Source organism: Triplophysa rosa, linkage group LG7 (assembly GCF_024868665.1).
Source record: "Triplophysa rosa linkage group LG7, Trosa_1v2, whole genome shotgun sequence".
Taxonomy (NCBI): Eukaryota; Metazoa; Chordata; class Actinopteri; order Cypriniformes; family Nemacheilidae; genus Triplophysa; species Triplophysa rosa.
In genome coordinates this window covers 26,482,688-26,496,354 of record NC_079896.1, presented here as the reverse complement: position 1 = coordinate 26,496,354, position 13,667 = coordinate 26,482,688, and the positions used below count along the sequence as shown (strand labels likewise).

Sequence of the window (13,667 nt, the reverse complement as noted above, 5' to 3'; positions counted from 1 at the left end):
CGTCTCTCAGTATGTTCGGCGGTTGTATATTTGCTCTGGTTCGAACAAACAGAAAAGTGTCCTGCATTTTCCTTACCTTAAAATAAGTCAATAATGTGATACAACACTGTAAATGAAGCATTCTGTTCTTTATTAATATACACAGTTGTGCATGGTATATTCACAATATACAGCATAAATAGGCTATAATACATACCAATAATATATCCAAGGAAGAAAACATTCTAACCTGCTGTTACGTGTTGCGTTATATAAAATACAGTGTCAAACATTTAAAAAAATGCATAAAAACAATTCTGCCAACAGCACTAGTTTTAAAAAGTGACACTGTACAAGATGTTTCAAAGAGTTTGTGCAAAAGATCGCAATAGTATCGTATCCTTCTCTCATCCTCTTCTTCACGTGCCACGTGCCAGCGTTCCCGGCTCCGAAACACGTGACGTGAATTCAGAGCCTCTCTCTCCAATACACTGATATGTCCCACCGGATTCATTCATTCATCCACGTCCAAGATCTAAATCTGGCAACCCTACGAGGAAACGACTAAAGACATGCATACGTTTTGTTTTCTAGGAAGACTGCGTGTTCGGATGCATCTCATAACATGTGGATTACACGATTAACACTACTAACTAACTTTGGTTAAAACATGCAGCTCGAGTCATGTCATACTGCAAGACTACGAGTTCTGTGCTTTATTCTGGATTACGATCCGGAGATGACGGCTGCTACTAAAGCCAGAGATTTGGGTTCCCCGCGTCTCATAATCCGGATTTATTTCTACAGATAATAAATAAATGATAACACTGCTACAGCTTCCAGAATATCGCAAGCGTGACGTGGTGTTTACGTCTAAATTGTACGAGAAATGAAGGTACACGACAAAAAAAAAACTGGGATTTGAAGTCAAACTGGATTTGCGCGCAGTGTGAACGGGTTTCATCAAATTCAACACTGAGACATAATTGTTTTTCAATACTGGTGATGTTAAAATTCCTTCGACTGTAACTGGCCTGTGGGATCGTGATATGGGGAAAAACAGTGCGATATTTTGAGATGACGTGTGGGGACGATGAGGCTTCGCAGCGTTCAGTTCAAGTAAAGATTCTTCCTGAATACCAGGAATCTCGTAGTAAGTAAATAAATACGTATATAAATCACAAATAGGTGATATAGGAAACAAAAAACAAGCTCATAGCACTTGGTTAACAATGCGAGTGTCTTTTAACATGCAAAAAACAAACACTGCTTTTTTCTCCCAGCATGCACCTTTCTTCATCATTAGGGATGGGTACCGAAACCCGGTATAAACGGGCCCCGGGGCGAAATTAAGAAAGACCGGAGCATCGATAAGCTCCGCCCTTATCGGTTCTGCTTTCGGTCCTCAGGGAAAAAATCTTATATTTTATTGCAACAATAGTTTCTAATTTTCAATAACACCAAGAACTTAGTCTTTGGCGCAAGCATATTCGTTATTCCCAGCAGAGCGCGCGAGGCGGCGCGGCACGTCACGTGTCTCGCAGAGAAGAAAGACGCGACGATGGCGAGAGAACTAAACGTTCAAAAGTGTGGTTACACTTCACCAAAGTTGATGCTAACAGTGACAATGCTCGTAGCCACAAGTGCAACAAAACCTTTGCTTGTAAGGGTGGAAACACAAAGCACCTGTCAAAAGTGCATCATGTACAGATGCTCTGTTTTTGACTGCTCGGCCCAATCTAGTTCATCTCTTGATGGCCCATCTACGTCAGGTATGTATGCTGAATGCTAACAGACGTTCCTTGAACTCTGACATTATTTATATAAAATATGCTAATGCCATTCACCCTATTTAAAACAACTGTAAATTCGATCAAACTGGTTTCCATTACCTTACGTTAAAACTATGCTAATTCAACATGGGTGAAAGGAAATTACACATTTAATCCATTTCCTATTAACTACTTAATAATCAGCCTATATGTGTAATCATTTATTATTACACTGAGAACTTACATAATTCAGTGCAGTATACACAAAATAAACATGCACAAATAATTATTAAGATTTTGAAATGTTTTTTTAAGATGTAGAAAACCAACCCACTCCTTCCGATTCCGCTGGTCCATCCCCAAGACGACATATCTTTATATCAAAAAGTACCGATAAGAATACCGTTAAAGTACCGGACCGATAAGCAGTATCGATAAGAGTAGTAATACCGTTAAAATCTTAACGATACCCATCCCTATTCATCATGAGCGCCCGTGTGCACCGTTCCGTTTCTGTATTTACAAAATGAACACGTTTGAAACCGATTCTGCATTAATGCATCTGTTTACCTGCTTTTGATTCACAACTGGATCTGAAGAGAACTAAACGGGACACGGAGGGTGGATTTCAATCATGTGCATATGACTTTGAGCTCTCTACCCTGAGTCAGGGGCTGTTTTGAAGGGAAGAGATTTCTGGAGAATCGGTTCTGTCTGTGCATAGTTACACGAGCTCTTCAAACCTCAAGATAATCAGGAATTATTGGCTCTAATCATTTGTCTTGGTCAATTTTCTTTTGTGAAGCGTTCAAACGTTAACGTCTGAGCTCACGTTACTGTCCTGGAAGTCCAGGATCAGAGGAGGGTCTGTGGAGATCCAGCGCAGTGCTGTTGCCGGGCGATGAGTCCGGGAGGGAAGCTTGTCTGATTGACAGCTGGAGTGATCTCGGATGCTCATTTTCCATTGGCTTTAGCCCCGCCTCCCACCGAGGGTCCGGCACCGGTGCGGTCGTTGTGCTGACATCACAGGTCATCTCCGTGGTAACGGCAGGTGTGGAGTCTTCGCTGCAGACTTTCTCTTGTTTGGGACTCTTCAAACAAACACACATCAGACTTCGGGATACTCAGGTGACACATTGACAGCAAGAGCGTAGTGTACTACATCCCATAATGCAATGCACTTGACTTATAATTTCCATTGAATGAATTACTATTTGAACCGATACATCTTCACTCATTAAAAAAAAAAAAAAGAGATAACCATTACTATTACAAAACGTTTATTGGGGTGTGATATTAGTATACTTCTTTTAAACTAAAAAAGAAAGAAAGTAAACTTTCAGTATTTTTTTGTGCATTTCTCAGAAATATACTGAAATATATTATATTTGCTTACACTTGTTCTTGTATATTTTTTGATCGAGGTACACTCTGTGAAAGTATAATGAAGAGTTCCAAGTATATCTGGGTTGTAGTTGTGTTTACCCTTTTGATTGAGTAAAAGTATTACATATCTAAAATATAAACTCAATCTACAAAACTAGAAGTTTACTGAGAATATACAGCACTTCAAAGTGTACTTTCATAAACTTAAAATGTGCTACATGTACTGAACTAGTAAACTATGCCTATACTTCTAAGTTCAGTTGTAATATAGTGTAGTTGTAAGCTAGTTGTGTACTCAAAGTGTACTATTGTTAGACAAAGTATACTGCACTTAAAATCAGTGCTTGAATTAAGGGAGGCTGGGGTCTCCAGGACTCCTCATAAGGCATTAGGGACCCCCTATAAGAGGTAAGAAATAGACTTAGGTGGTCCCTCAGATAGTTTTTTAAATAATAATAATAATAATGATAAATCTAAAATTTCTAAAACAGAAACACACAAACTCGTTCTTACATTTTCTCTTTTCCAGTCAGATACTGGTGGGCGGAGTTAATATAAATAGACTTTGCCAACTAGACAGGCTATTTGCACGCACTGTATACAGACACTCAGAAAACCACCCAGAAAAAACATCCAATGATGGGGAGCCCCATACGACATGATTCAATTCGAGCACTGCTTGAAATGTAGTTGACTACTCAATCAAAAGAGTAAACACAACAACAAGCCATATGCTTTTTAAGTATATCTCCATCAAAAGACTGAATACAAGTATAGCGCAACTACACATAAGTACACAAGTACACTAACGTACATAAACAGCAGACTGAAATTGAACGGTTTCATATTTTCAGGTTAGTCTTTGTGTGAGGGCATGTTGTGAGTTGTATGTTGTTTGTTACCTGCGTCTGTATGGCGGTGACGGGCTGTACAGGTTTGTTATATTCTGGACTGACGGCTACAGTGCTGTACGCTGGAGGTCCTGAAGCGCTCTGTCTCTGAAGTAACTGTAAAATAGCCTGAATGTCTGTAGTCATCTGAGATTCCAGCCTACACACAATACAATACAATCTGTGACCAGCGGAGGGCAGTATGCACCGCTTCATCAAAACTACAACATGCTCATGTTCACACCGAGAACGAAAACTATAGTAGCGTGCACACCACTGGAGGATAGTGTTATGTTTATTCTAAACTTTTTAAATGTGCCTTTACATTTGAATGGATCCATGTTTATTGTTAACTGGAATAAAATAAAATCTGTTCTAGTACTCATACGTTCATAACCATTTTTAAAACTTATATTTCTCATCCTTGTTGTGAACGGGCCTTAATTCTTATTCTCATAATTCACACTTTCATGTGTGCGTCCCACTTTATCTCTCTCTCTCTCTCTCTCTCTCTCTCTCACCTGTTCAGGTGTTCCTGCAGTAGATCCAGCCGCTGCTCCATTTCTCCGAACGTGATGTCACTTTCACAGTCGTCTCCTCCCTCTTTGTCCTGAGATTTCGCTGAGTCATCTGCATTCCCACAAGGCCATTCTTCAGCGCACACGTCTGGAGAAACGCAAAGCCCTCAGTGCTATTCATCACAGAAATACACACACAAACATAGCTACATACGAACCCACTGCATCATGCACACATCTGCCGTTGATGCGCTGGGTTTGTGTGTAGCAGGTGTAAAATCTGTGCACGTGTCATCACACAGACATGAAACAAATGAGCACAACATATCTCTCTCACACACGCACACACACACACACGTCTTGTTTACTATCTCCGTGGGGACAGTCCATAGGCGTAATGTTTTTTATACTGTACAAACTGTATATTTTATCCCCTATCCCTAACCCTGAAGATCATAGAACACTTTTTGCATTTTTAGATTTAAAAAAAATATTGTTCTGTACAATTTATAAGCTTTTGTACCCGTGGGGACCTCAATTTTGGTCCCCACGGTGACACGAGTCCCCATGTGTTGGTGTGCATTCAGGTTTAGGTCCCCACCGGGATATACAAACATGGACACACACACACACACACACACACACACAGAGTCATTAATGATCTCACACTGCACCAGTATCCTCCAATTTAACCATCTGAAAAAATTGTGTGTGTGTACAGTATATGTGTGTGTGTGTGTGTGTGTGTGTGAGAGAGGAGGGAGAGAAAGTGTGTGTTTTCATGTGTGTATGTGCTTGTATACATGGTTTCCGAGGACACAAATCTGTGTAATGACATGTGTATAACAACGTTGACATGGTTTACGGGGACACTTCCTGTTTTCTGTGATGTTAGGTTTAGGGGTAAGGTTAGGGAATCGAATATACAGTTTGTACAGTATAAAAATCATTACGTCTATCGAGAGTCCTCGTAAACATATATACAAGTGTGTGTGTGTGTTTGCCTCTAGCAACATATCTGGCAACGCTCAATCTCATTACAGCACCGCTCCACATCTCTCTTGTAATTTTAACAGATCGAAAGAGAGCAAGAAATAAATGAGTTCTTCAGATATGAGGAGCTGTGTGTAATGTTATAAGCGTTCACATTCACAATCTCTTATTTACTTTTAAGGTACAGTGAGTTTGCAGCACGTCTGGACTTTATATTTTTTATATAAACCGTTATTATATGTTGAATTTTAACAATGCTCGTATTCAATAACATCACATCGACCAATCAGGAGCAGAACTATCCACATTATACATGATTAGAGTACTGAGATTAACATTCATGCATTTGGCAGATGCTTTCAAGTGCATTCAAGGTTTAGATTTATAAGAATGTGTAATGAACCAATGTGATACAGGAACATCAAAACATACAAGCAAAAATAAATGTGTTTACGAGAACGAAAAGATGTTAGCCAACAGCTTTATGAATGTGTGTGTTTTAGTGGTGGTTGTATACCATTGTTATCTGAAGTATATGTGTGAGGGATGGTGTTGAGATGGACTGGAAGGGGTCGACCCAGAACCCCCAAACCCAAAGGTCTCACTGTCTCCTCCTCCTCTCGTACCGTCTCTCTCTCTGCTCTGCTCGATCTGTTGGGTGTACCTGCATGAACACAGAGTCCTCTGTGAATTACACCACACCTTCTCACGGGTTTTGTGTGTATTAGCTTTCAGACGCATACAGAAAGAACAAGGAGAGAATGTTCCAGAGAGAGCGAGAGAGAGAGAGAGAGAGAGAGAGAGAGAGCACGAGAGACATGTGCTCTGGGCTAAATAATCCCAACGACAGGTTTAGACAGGGACGGAGGGATAAAACGCCTCCTGATCTGGTCCGATAACAAACATCTGTCTGTGACCGACCATCTCCATGGCAACAGCTTGAACGCTAATGAGAGAGAAAAGAGATGGGCGGAGAGAGAGGGGAAGGTGATGGGAGTGGGCTTTAAAGAAATGAGGGGAGATGAAAAGAAGAGCACAAAGAGGATGAGAAAGACACTGACCTGCCGAGCGTTTGCTCTTACAGCAGGATTTATTCCTGACGTCTGGATCCTCAGTGTCTGAGTCACTTTGAGTCATGTAGATGTTCGTCTGTGGAGCCACGGCACCCTGCATCCACACACAAACACTTTTAACACATGCTAACCGTATGTACCGCTGGGGAAATCTGATTGGCTGAATTATTGGAGCTTCTTCCATCTGTCTTAAAGTCCCAGTGAAATTAAAAATGACAATGTCTATTTTTTCATGAAATATTGCAGCGTTTATTGTAAATAGTTTATCAGTGTGGGTCGTTCTCTTTATAAAATTTGCGTGCCCTCATAATCATCAGTTTAAATCTGAAAATGCACTTCGCCCTCTAGTGACTGTCCATCTTAAATGATGTATGTTAGACGGCTTGGGAGGAGCATCCGTTAACTCCTCCCCTTCAACTGTCAGTCTGCTGCCAGTTCAATTTCAAAATGCAACGGTTTTTTTATACATCCAATCAAATTGCAGAGAAAGACGAAAGCCACGCCCACAATTTATCTCATTCGAAATTCCATTTCACTCGGAAATGCGTCAAAATACCGAAGTAAAAATAATCGCAACTTCCGGTTCACGAGGACCAAGATAACAACGAAGTTATATACATAGATGCCATATTAGTGATCGTTTCTATGGGTTGCTGTAAGTTGTCCGCCATATTGGAATGGTCGAACAATATGCTAACACAACATGAAAAAGGTTAACACAGTTTATGTGTTCATATATGACATTATATTTACAAATGATTAAACCAATTTGCCTGTTCGTGACGTTTGAAAGGCTTTTCCTCGCGGAAGGTCTGCATTCGGTAAAAATGAGCTAGTAAAATATTTCAAATTCACATTTTATGACCAGTTTTTTTCTCATGTGGCAAGTAGCCGTGTAACACGCGGGATAATGTACAAGCAGCCGCTTCGCGTCGGGTCCTGATCACACTGTCGGGGCTTATTTCTGCAATAACAACCGGCTGCCTGTACATTATCACATACTTAATGCATAAAAGCACAAAGCAACCCATTCTCACCTATGAAAGGTTATCTACGACCAGAGGTTGTGTAATGTTTTGGCATCTTGGATTTGGCATTCTTCGAGAACTAAAACGTTGACCTTTCCAGGATGTCGGACACATCAGCGTGTCTGGAGCGGTTAAATGTGACCTTGGACCCCAAAACCAGTCAGAAGGGTCAATTTGCTGAATAAATAAGCTTTCCATTGATGTATGGTTGATTAGGATAGGACGATATTTGGCCAAGATTCAACTATTAAAAAATCTGGACTCTGAGGGTGCAAAAAAATAGCCTGGTAATACCAAAGCATGACATGGCAATGTTCAAGGACTGGAAAAGAAAGGAGACTAAAACTCTAAAACTCCAAGGACCATAAAAAAGCCGAGGAAATCACCTCCATTCAAAATGTGAACCAAACACTCTTCTTGTTCGGGCTTCAGTTGGCAAATTCCAGGAATATTCTCCACAACAGAGCGAATAGCATCCCGTGTCTCCATGTCCGCTGTCGTTTTAGATTTCCCTAACTACAATCTTAAATTCGGTGCTTAGCGTCTACGTCAAGGCTCTCAGTCCGCCCTCTGTCGGTTGGTTGGACGGCTGGTGCGGAGCCGCAGATAATCTGGGAGCTGGTTTGTTATATCAGACTGAGTACAGAAGCGAACTGAAATTGAGCAGAAGTAAGAAGTCTGACGTAGTCAGGCTAGCAAAAATATCAAAATATTGAGAAAGTCATCCTTAAAGTTGTCCATCAGAGGCGCTGTAGCAGGTCGTTGCTGCTAAGAAGAAACAGGTTTGTTTTAACACTCTTCATTGGCACACCGCTGTAATGACATTTTGTGGAGAGTAGATGAACCCGAAAGCAGAAATTCTAAGCTTTACACAGATACCACACTGGGTAACACTGTGGCGACTTATGACTGGTTTTGTGGTCCAGGGTCACACATGTGGCATTATAATATCTGTCTAAAAGTGTTTTATGAAATCACATGAAGCCTCTTGTTGTGGCCATCTGTGTGTTCATCTGTTGGTTTGGTCCCTTACTGTGCTTGGCATATACAGTATATGTGTGTTCTAGGTCATTCAAGGGGTGTTTGTGCATTCAATCAGTCATTAATGTTATGGTAAAATTAAAGTAAAAGATTGACATTAACATTTTCCTTAGAAATAAACAAGGTTTGTGTTTGCTACTGTATCTTTAAAAGTTATATTAAAATACATTTTATTGCTATTGCACTTCTAACAATTTTGCATTGTTGCGAAGAAGAAGAAAATACATTTAACATAATACATGTGGTCACACATGAAACATGGTTTTAAAATATTTCTGCATGAATCTTGAAAAAGAAGCGTGGAAATAATGTGAAATCAATGCAGCTGGAGCGCCAGAAAAATACAGTTAAATTTTCCACGTAAAATTTTCTAATGTTTGTTTCCTTGGAAAATGCTGTATAAAAAACATTAGAACTTGTAAAATGACCGTATTTAGTGTTGCTAAATAGTGCTGATGTGTAAATGTGCATCAAGCTCTCAAGGTTGTGTACCTTTGCGATCTCCTGTCGCAGGTTGAACGTGAGCTCCAGGTTGGACAGAAAGTAGTCAGAGAATTCAGGATACATGTCCAGAACCTCCAGAAGCTCTTCTCTGTGGATGGTGTGCAGCTCACAGTAACTCAGAGCTCGAACGTCAGCGTTGGCTTTCCCCGGCTTGGCGTACAGATGAATCATCTCACCAAAAATATCGTTCTTACCTGAGAGGAGGGCGTACAGAGATCAGCGGAGGAGAGAGAGAGAAGATCAAATGAGAAACGTTGAAACGAAAGAGAGGAAAGCAAGTAACAGATGAAAATGTGCCTGAATATTTACTGTATGTGCGTCAGTGTCTCTGAACCTTATACTACACAGTACACACTAAATTAAACACACACAGCAACTCAGAAGAACAGAAATGTTTCTTGCGATAAAAAACCTTTTGAGACTGAATGTTTGAAATTAGAAAATTAAAATGGTTTTGCGATGGATGACTTGGACTGAAACTTGAAAGGGATTCACACCCAAATAATTCCCAAAGTTACGTCCGTGCAAACTCTCACACAATGTGTGTCTCTTGTGTTCTGTATTGAAAAACTTCACGAGGACACGTGCAAACAGAAGGTCAGAACCTGACAGCACATTTCTCCTATCATACATATGAAAGGTCAGAGCCGACGGACAGAAGACAGGCATCAGGATCTAAATCCAGCTCGGGGTCACAGTTACTGTACTCGAGACTATAGATAACACAGTAATAGAGTCAGCGCTGGCGGGAGAGCCAGAATTAGTGTCCCATGATGAAGTGTCCATCCTAACACAATACATTCGCGCTGACGTCTGGAGGTTTTTTTTGTCCGAGAACATTGGTAAGAAACAGCAAGATTTTCTTTCAGCAACTCTGAAGATTCTGCTGAGTTGCACGATCGCGTGTGTGTGTTTCGCGGTCGTGGCCTTATTCTGTTAAAGCCAGCTTGCGGAGGAAGAGAAATGGAGCGTTTAAATTCAGCTTACCCGCTCCACCTGCCCGCTGCACTGACGCGGAAACACCGCGCGTGTGTGTGCGCGCGCGCGCGCGAGACGCTGTGAAACTGTCAATTGGGGCTCTCCGGCATGTAAAGTGACACTTGGCCAATCTAATGAACAAGAGAAACGTGTAGCGCACGCGGTTACACAAGTTTGATCACAATCTGTCTCTGTGCACGTGGATCTCACTCCTGCTGTATTTCGGTCTCTTCTAGAAGAACCTGATGATGAGGTATGTTCGAATGAAGCGCGCCGCGTCTTTCATTAAATCTCTTATTACCTGTGCGCCTCCGAGCTGTTTAGATGAAATTTAGACGAGTGTGCAAGTGCTCTGTTGTAAGACAACCCATTTTACACATCGCCGGCGATCCGCGGACAATAACAAGGACAATTAATATCAAATCGGATGTGTTGGATCAGTGTCCTTCTGTTTTCTTTCCTCTTCTTCTTCCACAGAAACAAAACAAAGATGACTGGGAATACACAATGCATTTCAAAAGATCGTCCTATACTGAGTTTTAATGGAGTCATTTGACACGGCTAAAAGGAATATTGTCGTTTGTTTTAGATGTAACACAATGTGTATACAGGATTTAAGGTCCAAAAACGCTGTATTTTCCACATACCGTGCATGTTTGTCTCCTTTTTGCCCCGCCTCTCTGAAACGCGCGGCTTTTTTAGGCCCGAATCACATTTCGCGTCTAAAACCGCTCGGAAAACGCGAGCCGCGCCGCTTTCTCTCTTCAAATGACCCGCGGTGCGCGCGCGGCACTCCGAAAAGTTGAACTATTTATCGAGATGGAAATAGTTAAAACTTTTTGGACCTTGTCGCCCCTATTTGCGCGCGCCTGCCCACGTCTACATTTAAAATAACGAATATGCGCGCGGAAAAGACGCGAAATGTGAATCGGGCCTTACAAAGCTCATGGCTCTGAAAAGCGAGGTGTGCTATGATTGGCCAGTTCACCAGTGCGTAGTGATTGGTGGAATACTGCAAGAGTGTGACGACTCTTACCATATTTGGAACATCAGGTTCCTCTTCAATCGTACTGACAGGTACGCCCACCTTACTTGCGTGTACATTTGGGCGGTCTTAGTCAAATCAGACCACCAACTGACGTAGATTTGTGGGGGTGTGGCTACACGAGGTGTTTCAGGCAGGTCTGGGTGAGCATTCGCTTTTACGTAGAATGCATCTTTTGTTCCCACACTTTCATTTCAGCAATGTTACGTGTCTAATACATGAATGAGCAACTTATAACACACCACAGACACAGAAAAACATGTATTCGCACCATATGACCCCTTTAAACTCAAGTGATGAAAATAACTTTGTTATCTCTGAATAAATGTCATTGATGTGTCAACATGGGTAGTTATTATGTGTCAATACATGTAGTCATTGTGAAGTCTAAAAGTTTGTTTTCCATAGTTTCAAGTTCTCAAAAGAATAAAAGAAATGATGATATAACCTATTTAACTACTGTAATATGATGTATATTTGAGCATTCAACTGGAAATTATGATTTGATCCGCAGGGATTTGATGTGATGGTTTAGAATATGATTCTCTAGTATTGGTTGTTATTACTTTGCTCTGCGTGTGGCTTTAGTTACATAAGCACAAACAAAAGTTTTTCGAGAGAAAGAGAAGTTATGAAAGTTTATGAAAATAATCTGTCTTTTTCTTTTAAAATAATCACCACTATGAATCATTCACGATAAGCCTAAGAACATTTATTTATTTACTCATTTGGAAACTTGGTGGTTAAAAATCAAGAATGGAAAACACAAGATCCCCTCAAGGAGCGAATCCTGAGCAAACACCAGTGATTGCTGCTATCGGTCGACACTTAAGGATTTATATCTGGTGACACTCTTGAAAGTCATGCAAACAATTTTATTTTTTAATGAAATGTGAAGATTTCACCCTCATCACTGAATGTGCGTTTGACGGTTTGCCCACCCAGGATGGCCACCACGATGTCATCTCTGAGGATCTCGATGGATCCCCTGGCGAGAAAGTAGATGGCCGTGAGAACGTCCCCACAATGCACCAGTGTGTCACCCGGCGGGGCGTGGGTGGTCTTAAAACGCATGGCCAGCGCCCGCAGGCATCCCTTGGTCGCCCCGTGGAATGCCTTACAGCTCTGGAGCAAACTTTGGTTAAGATGAAGACAGATATCAGCCTGCAGGCACTCTGGAAAACCCTTCAGTACCTGCAGAGAGAGAGAAAGACAGAAGAGAGTGTTCCCCCGTGGAGAAGAGGAGAGAGAGAGATCAGAGGTTTTTATGAGCTCAGATTATTCAGTTGGTTCTCTCTCTACTGCTAATACATTAAAGATGAAGCAGAGAAAAAGCGATGTGTGAAAACACATCGCTTCATTCTTGTTGTTGTGTTGGGTTTGTGTTGCTGTTGATTTGCTTTTGCTTTATATGAAATGATGTGCAACACGTCAAGAACAGGAGAATACAAATGAACCCCACCTCCAATTCTGTCTGTTTGACTAATACGACGTCTCATAAAACAGAAAATATCACGACCTACAATCTTTCAGAGTGAAGGTGACAAACTGAATTGAAAACTTCAGATACTTGTAAATGATGAATAGAGCTAAAGAATGTGTAATATTGAATAAAGATGCATAAACCTATAAAATAAAGACAAGAAAACTCATAAATCAATGTACACGACCAACACTGCCATTGATTTAGTGCTCATGATGATATGGATAGTTTAAGGTAAGGTGAGGTAATACATGCCATTTTTCTGGGACGGTTGCATCCATTCGCATGCGTCATATTTCAAGAACGGAACTGTTACATTTCAAGGTAAGAATGAAACTACAACGATTACGTCTTAAGAGAAATACATGTTCATTTTATAATGTTTTTTAAGTGAAATGAGAGAACCTCGAGGACGTATGCGGTCGACAAATACGACCTCCTGAGGATGCAGTCGAGATTCTGGTCCCGGAAAAATGGCACGTATGGTCACCTTAGTGTCACGTTATGGTGGACAGAACCCAAACGCAGGCAGGTGAAGGGTTTAAACAGAGAAGACTTTAATAAAAACAGGAACAAAAAACCCTCGATGGGGAAAACACACAGAAACTAAAATAAGAAATCAAACTAAAATACTTCCCGAAAGGGGAATAAAGTAAACACGAAGAATAATCCAAATAATAAATCCAAACACAAAATGGTAGTCCAGGTAAAACACGTATTCCACACGACACGAACGGGGAAGCACAGAGGAGTCTATAATATCACATTCACAATAACAATCAATATCACACACAATGAACCGACAAAGACTGGGGGAAGAACAGGATTATTTAAGGGGAACCACTAACAAGGGATAATAATAAAGGGACGGTGAAGGACAGGTTACAAGACTTAACATTAAGGGAGACAAGCGGGAAGATGATGGGACAGGTGAGGGAGATGAAACACTAACTAAGAAACAAGGGGGCGGAGCTAAA

The 13,667-nt window shown here is 41.0% G+C and overlaps 1 protein-coding gene across 3 annotated transcripts in view; it reads right to left on the bottom strand.

The window, feature by feature from the left end:
• Positions 1-119: 119 nt before the first annotated feature.
• kcnh7 (potassium channel, voltage gated eag related subfamily H, member 7) overlaps positions 120-13,667 on the bottom strand; it is a 43,042-nt gene continuing 29,494 nt past the window's right edge. For 2 of the 3 annotated variants that reach the window (XM_057338011.1, XM_057338014.1), the window contains 7 exons: positions 12,149-12,401; positions 9,173-9,378; positions 6,600-6,705; positions 6,056-6,202; positions 4,549-4,693; positions 4,040-4,187; positions 120-2,842 (listed from right to left, as the gene is read on the bottom strand). In XM_057338011.1, the coding sequence (XP_057193994.1) occupies positions 2,585-2,842; positions 4,040-4,187; positions 4,549-4,693; positions 6,056-6,202; positions 6,600-6,705; positions 9,173-9,378; positions 12,149-12,401 (1,263 nt within the window). In that variant the 3' untranslated portion in view covers positions 120-2,584. The remainder of the gene's footprint in view (positions 2,843-4,039; positions 4,188-4,548; positions 4,694-6,055; positions 6,203-6,599; positions 6,706-9,172; positions 9,379-12,148; positions 12,402-13,667) is intronic. The other variant, XM_057338012.1, reaches the window with a different exon arrangement.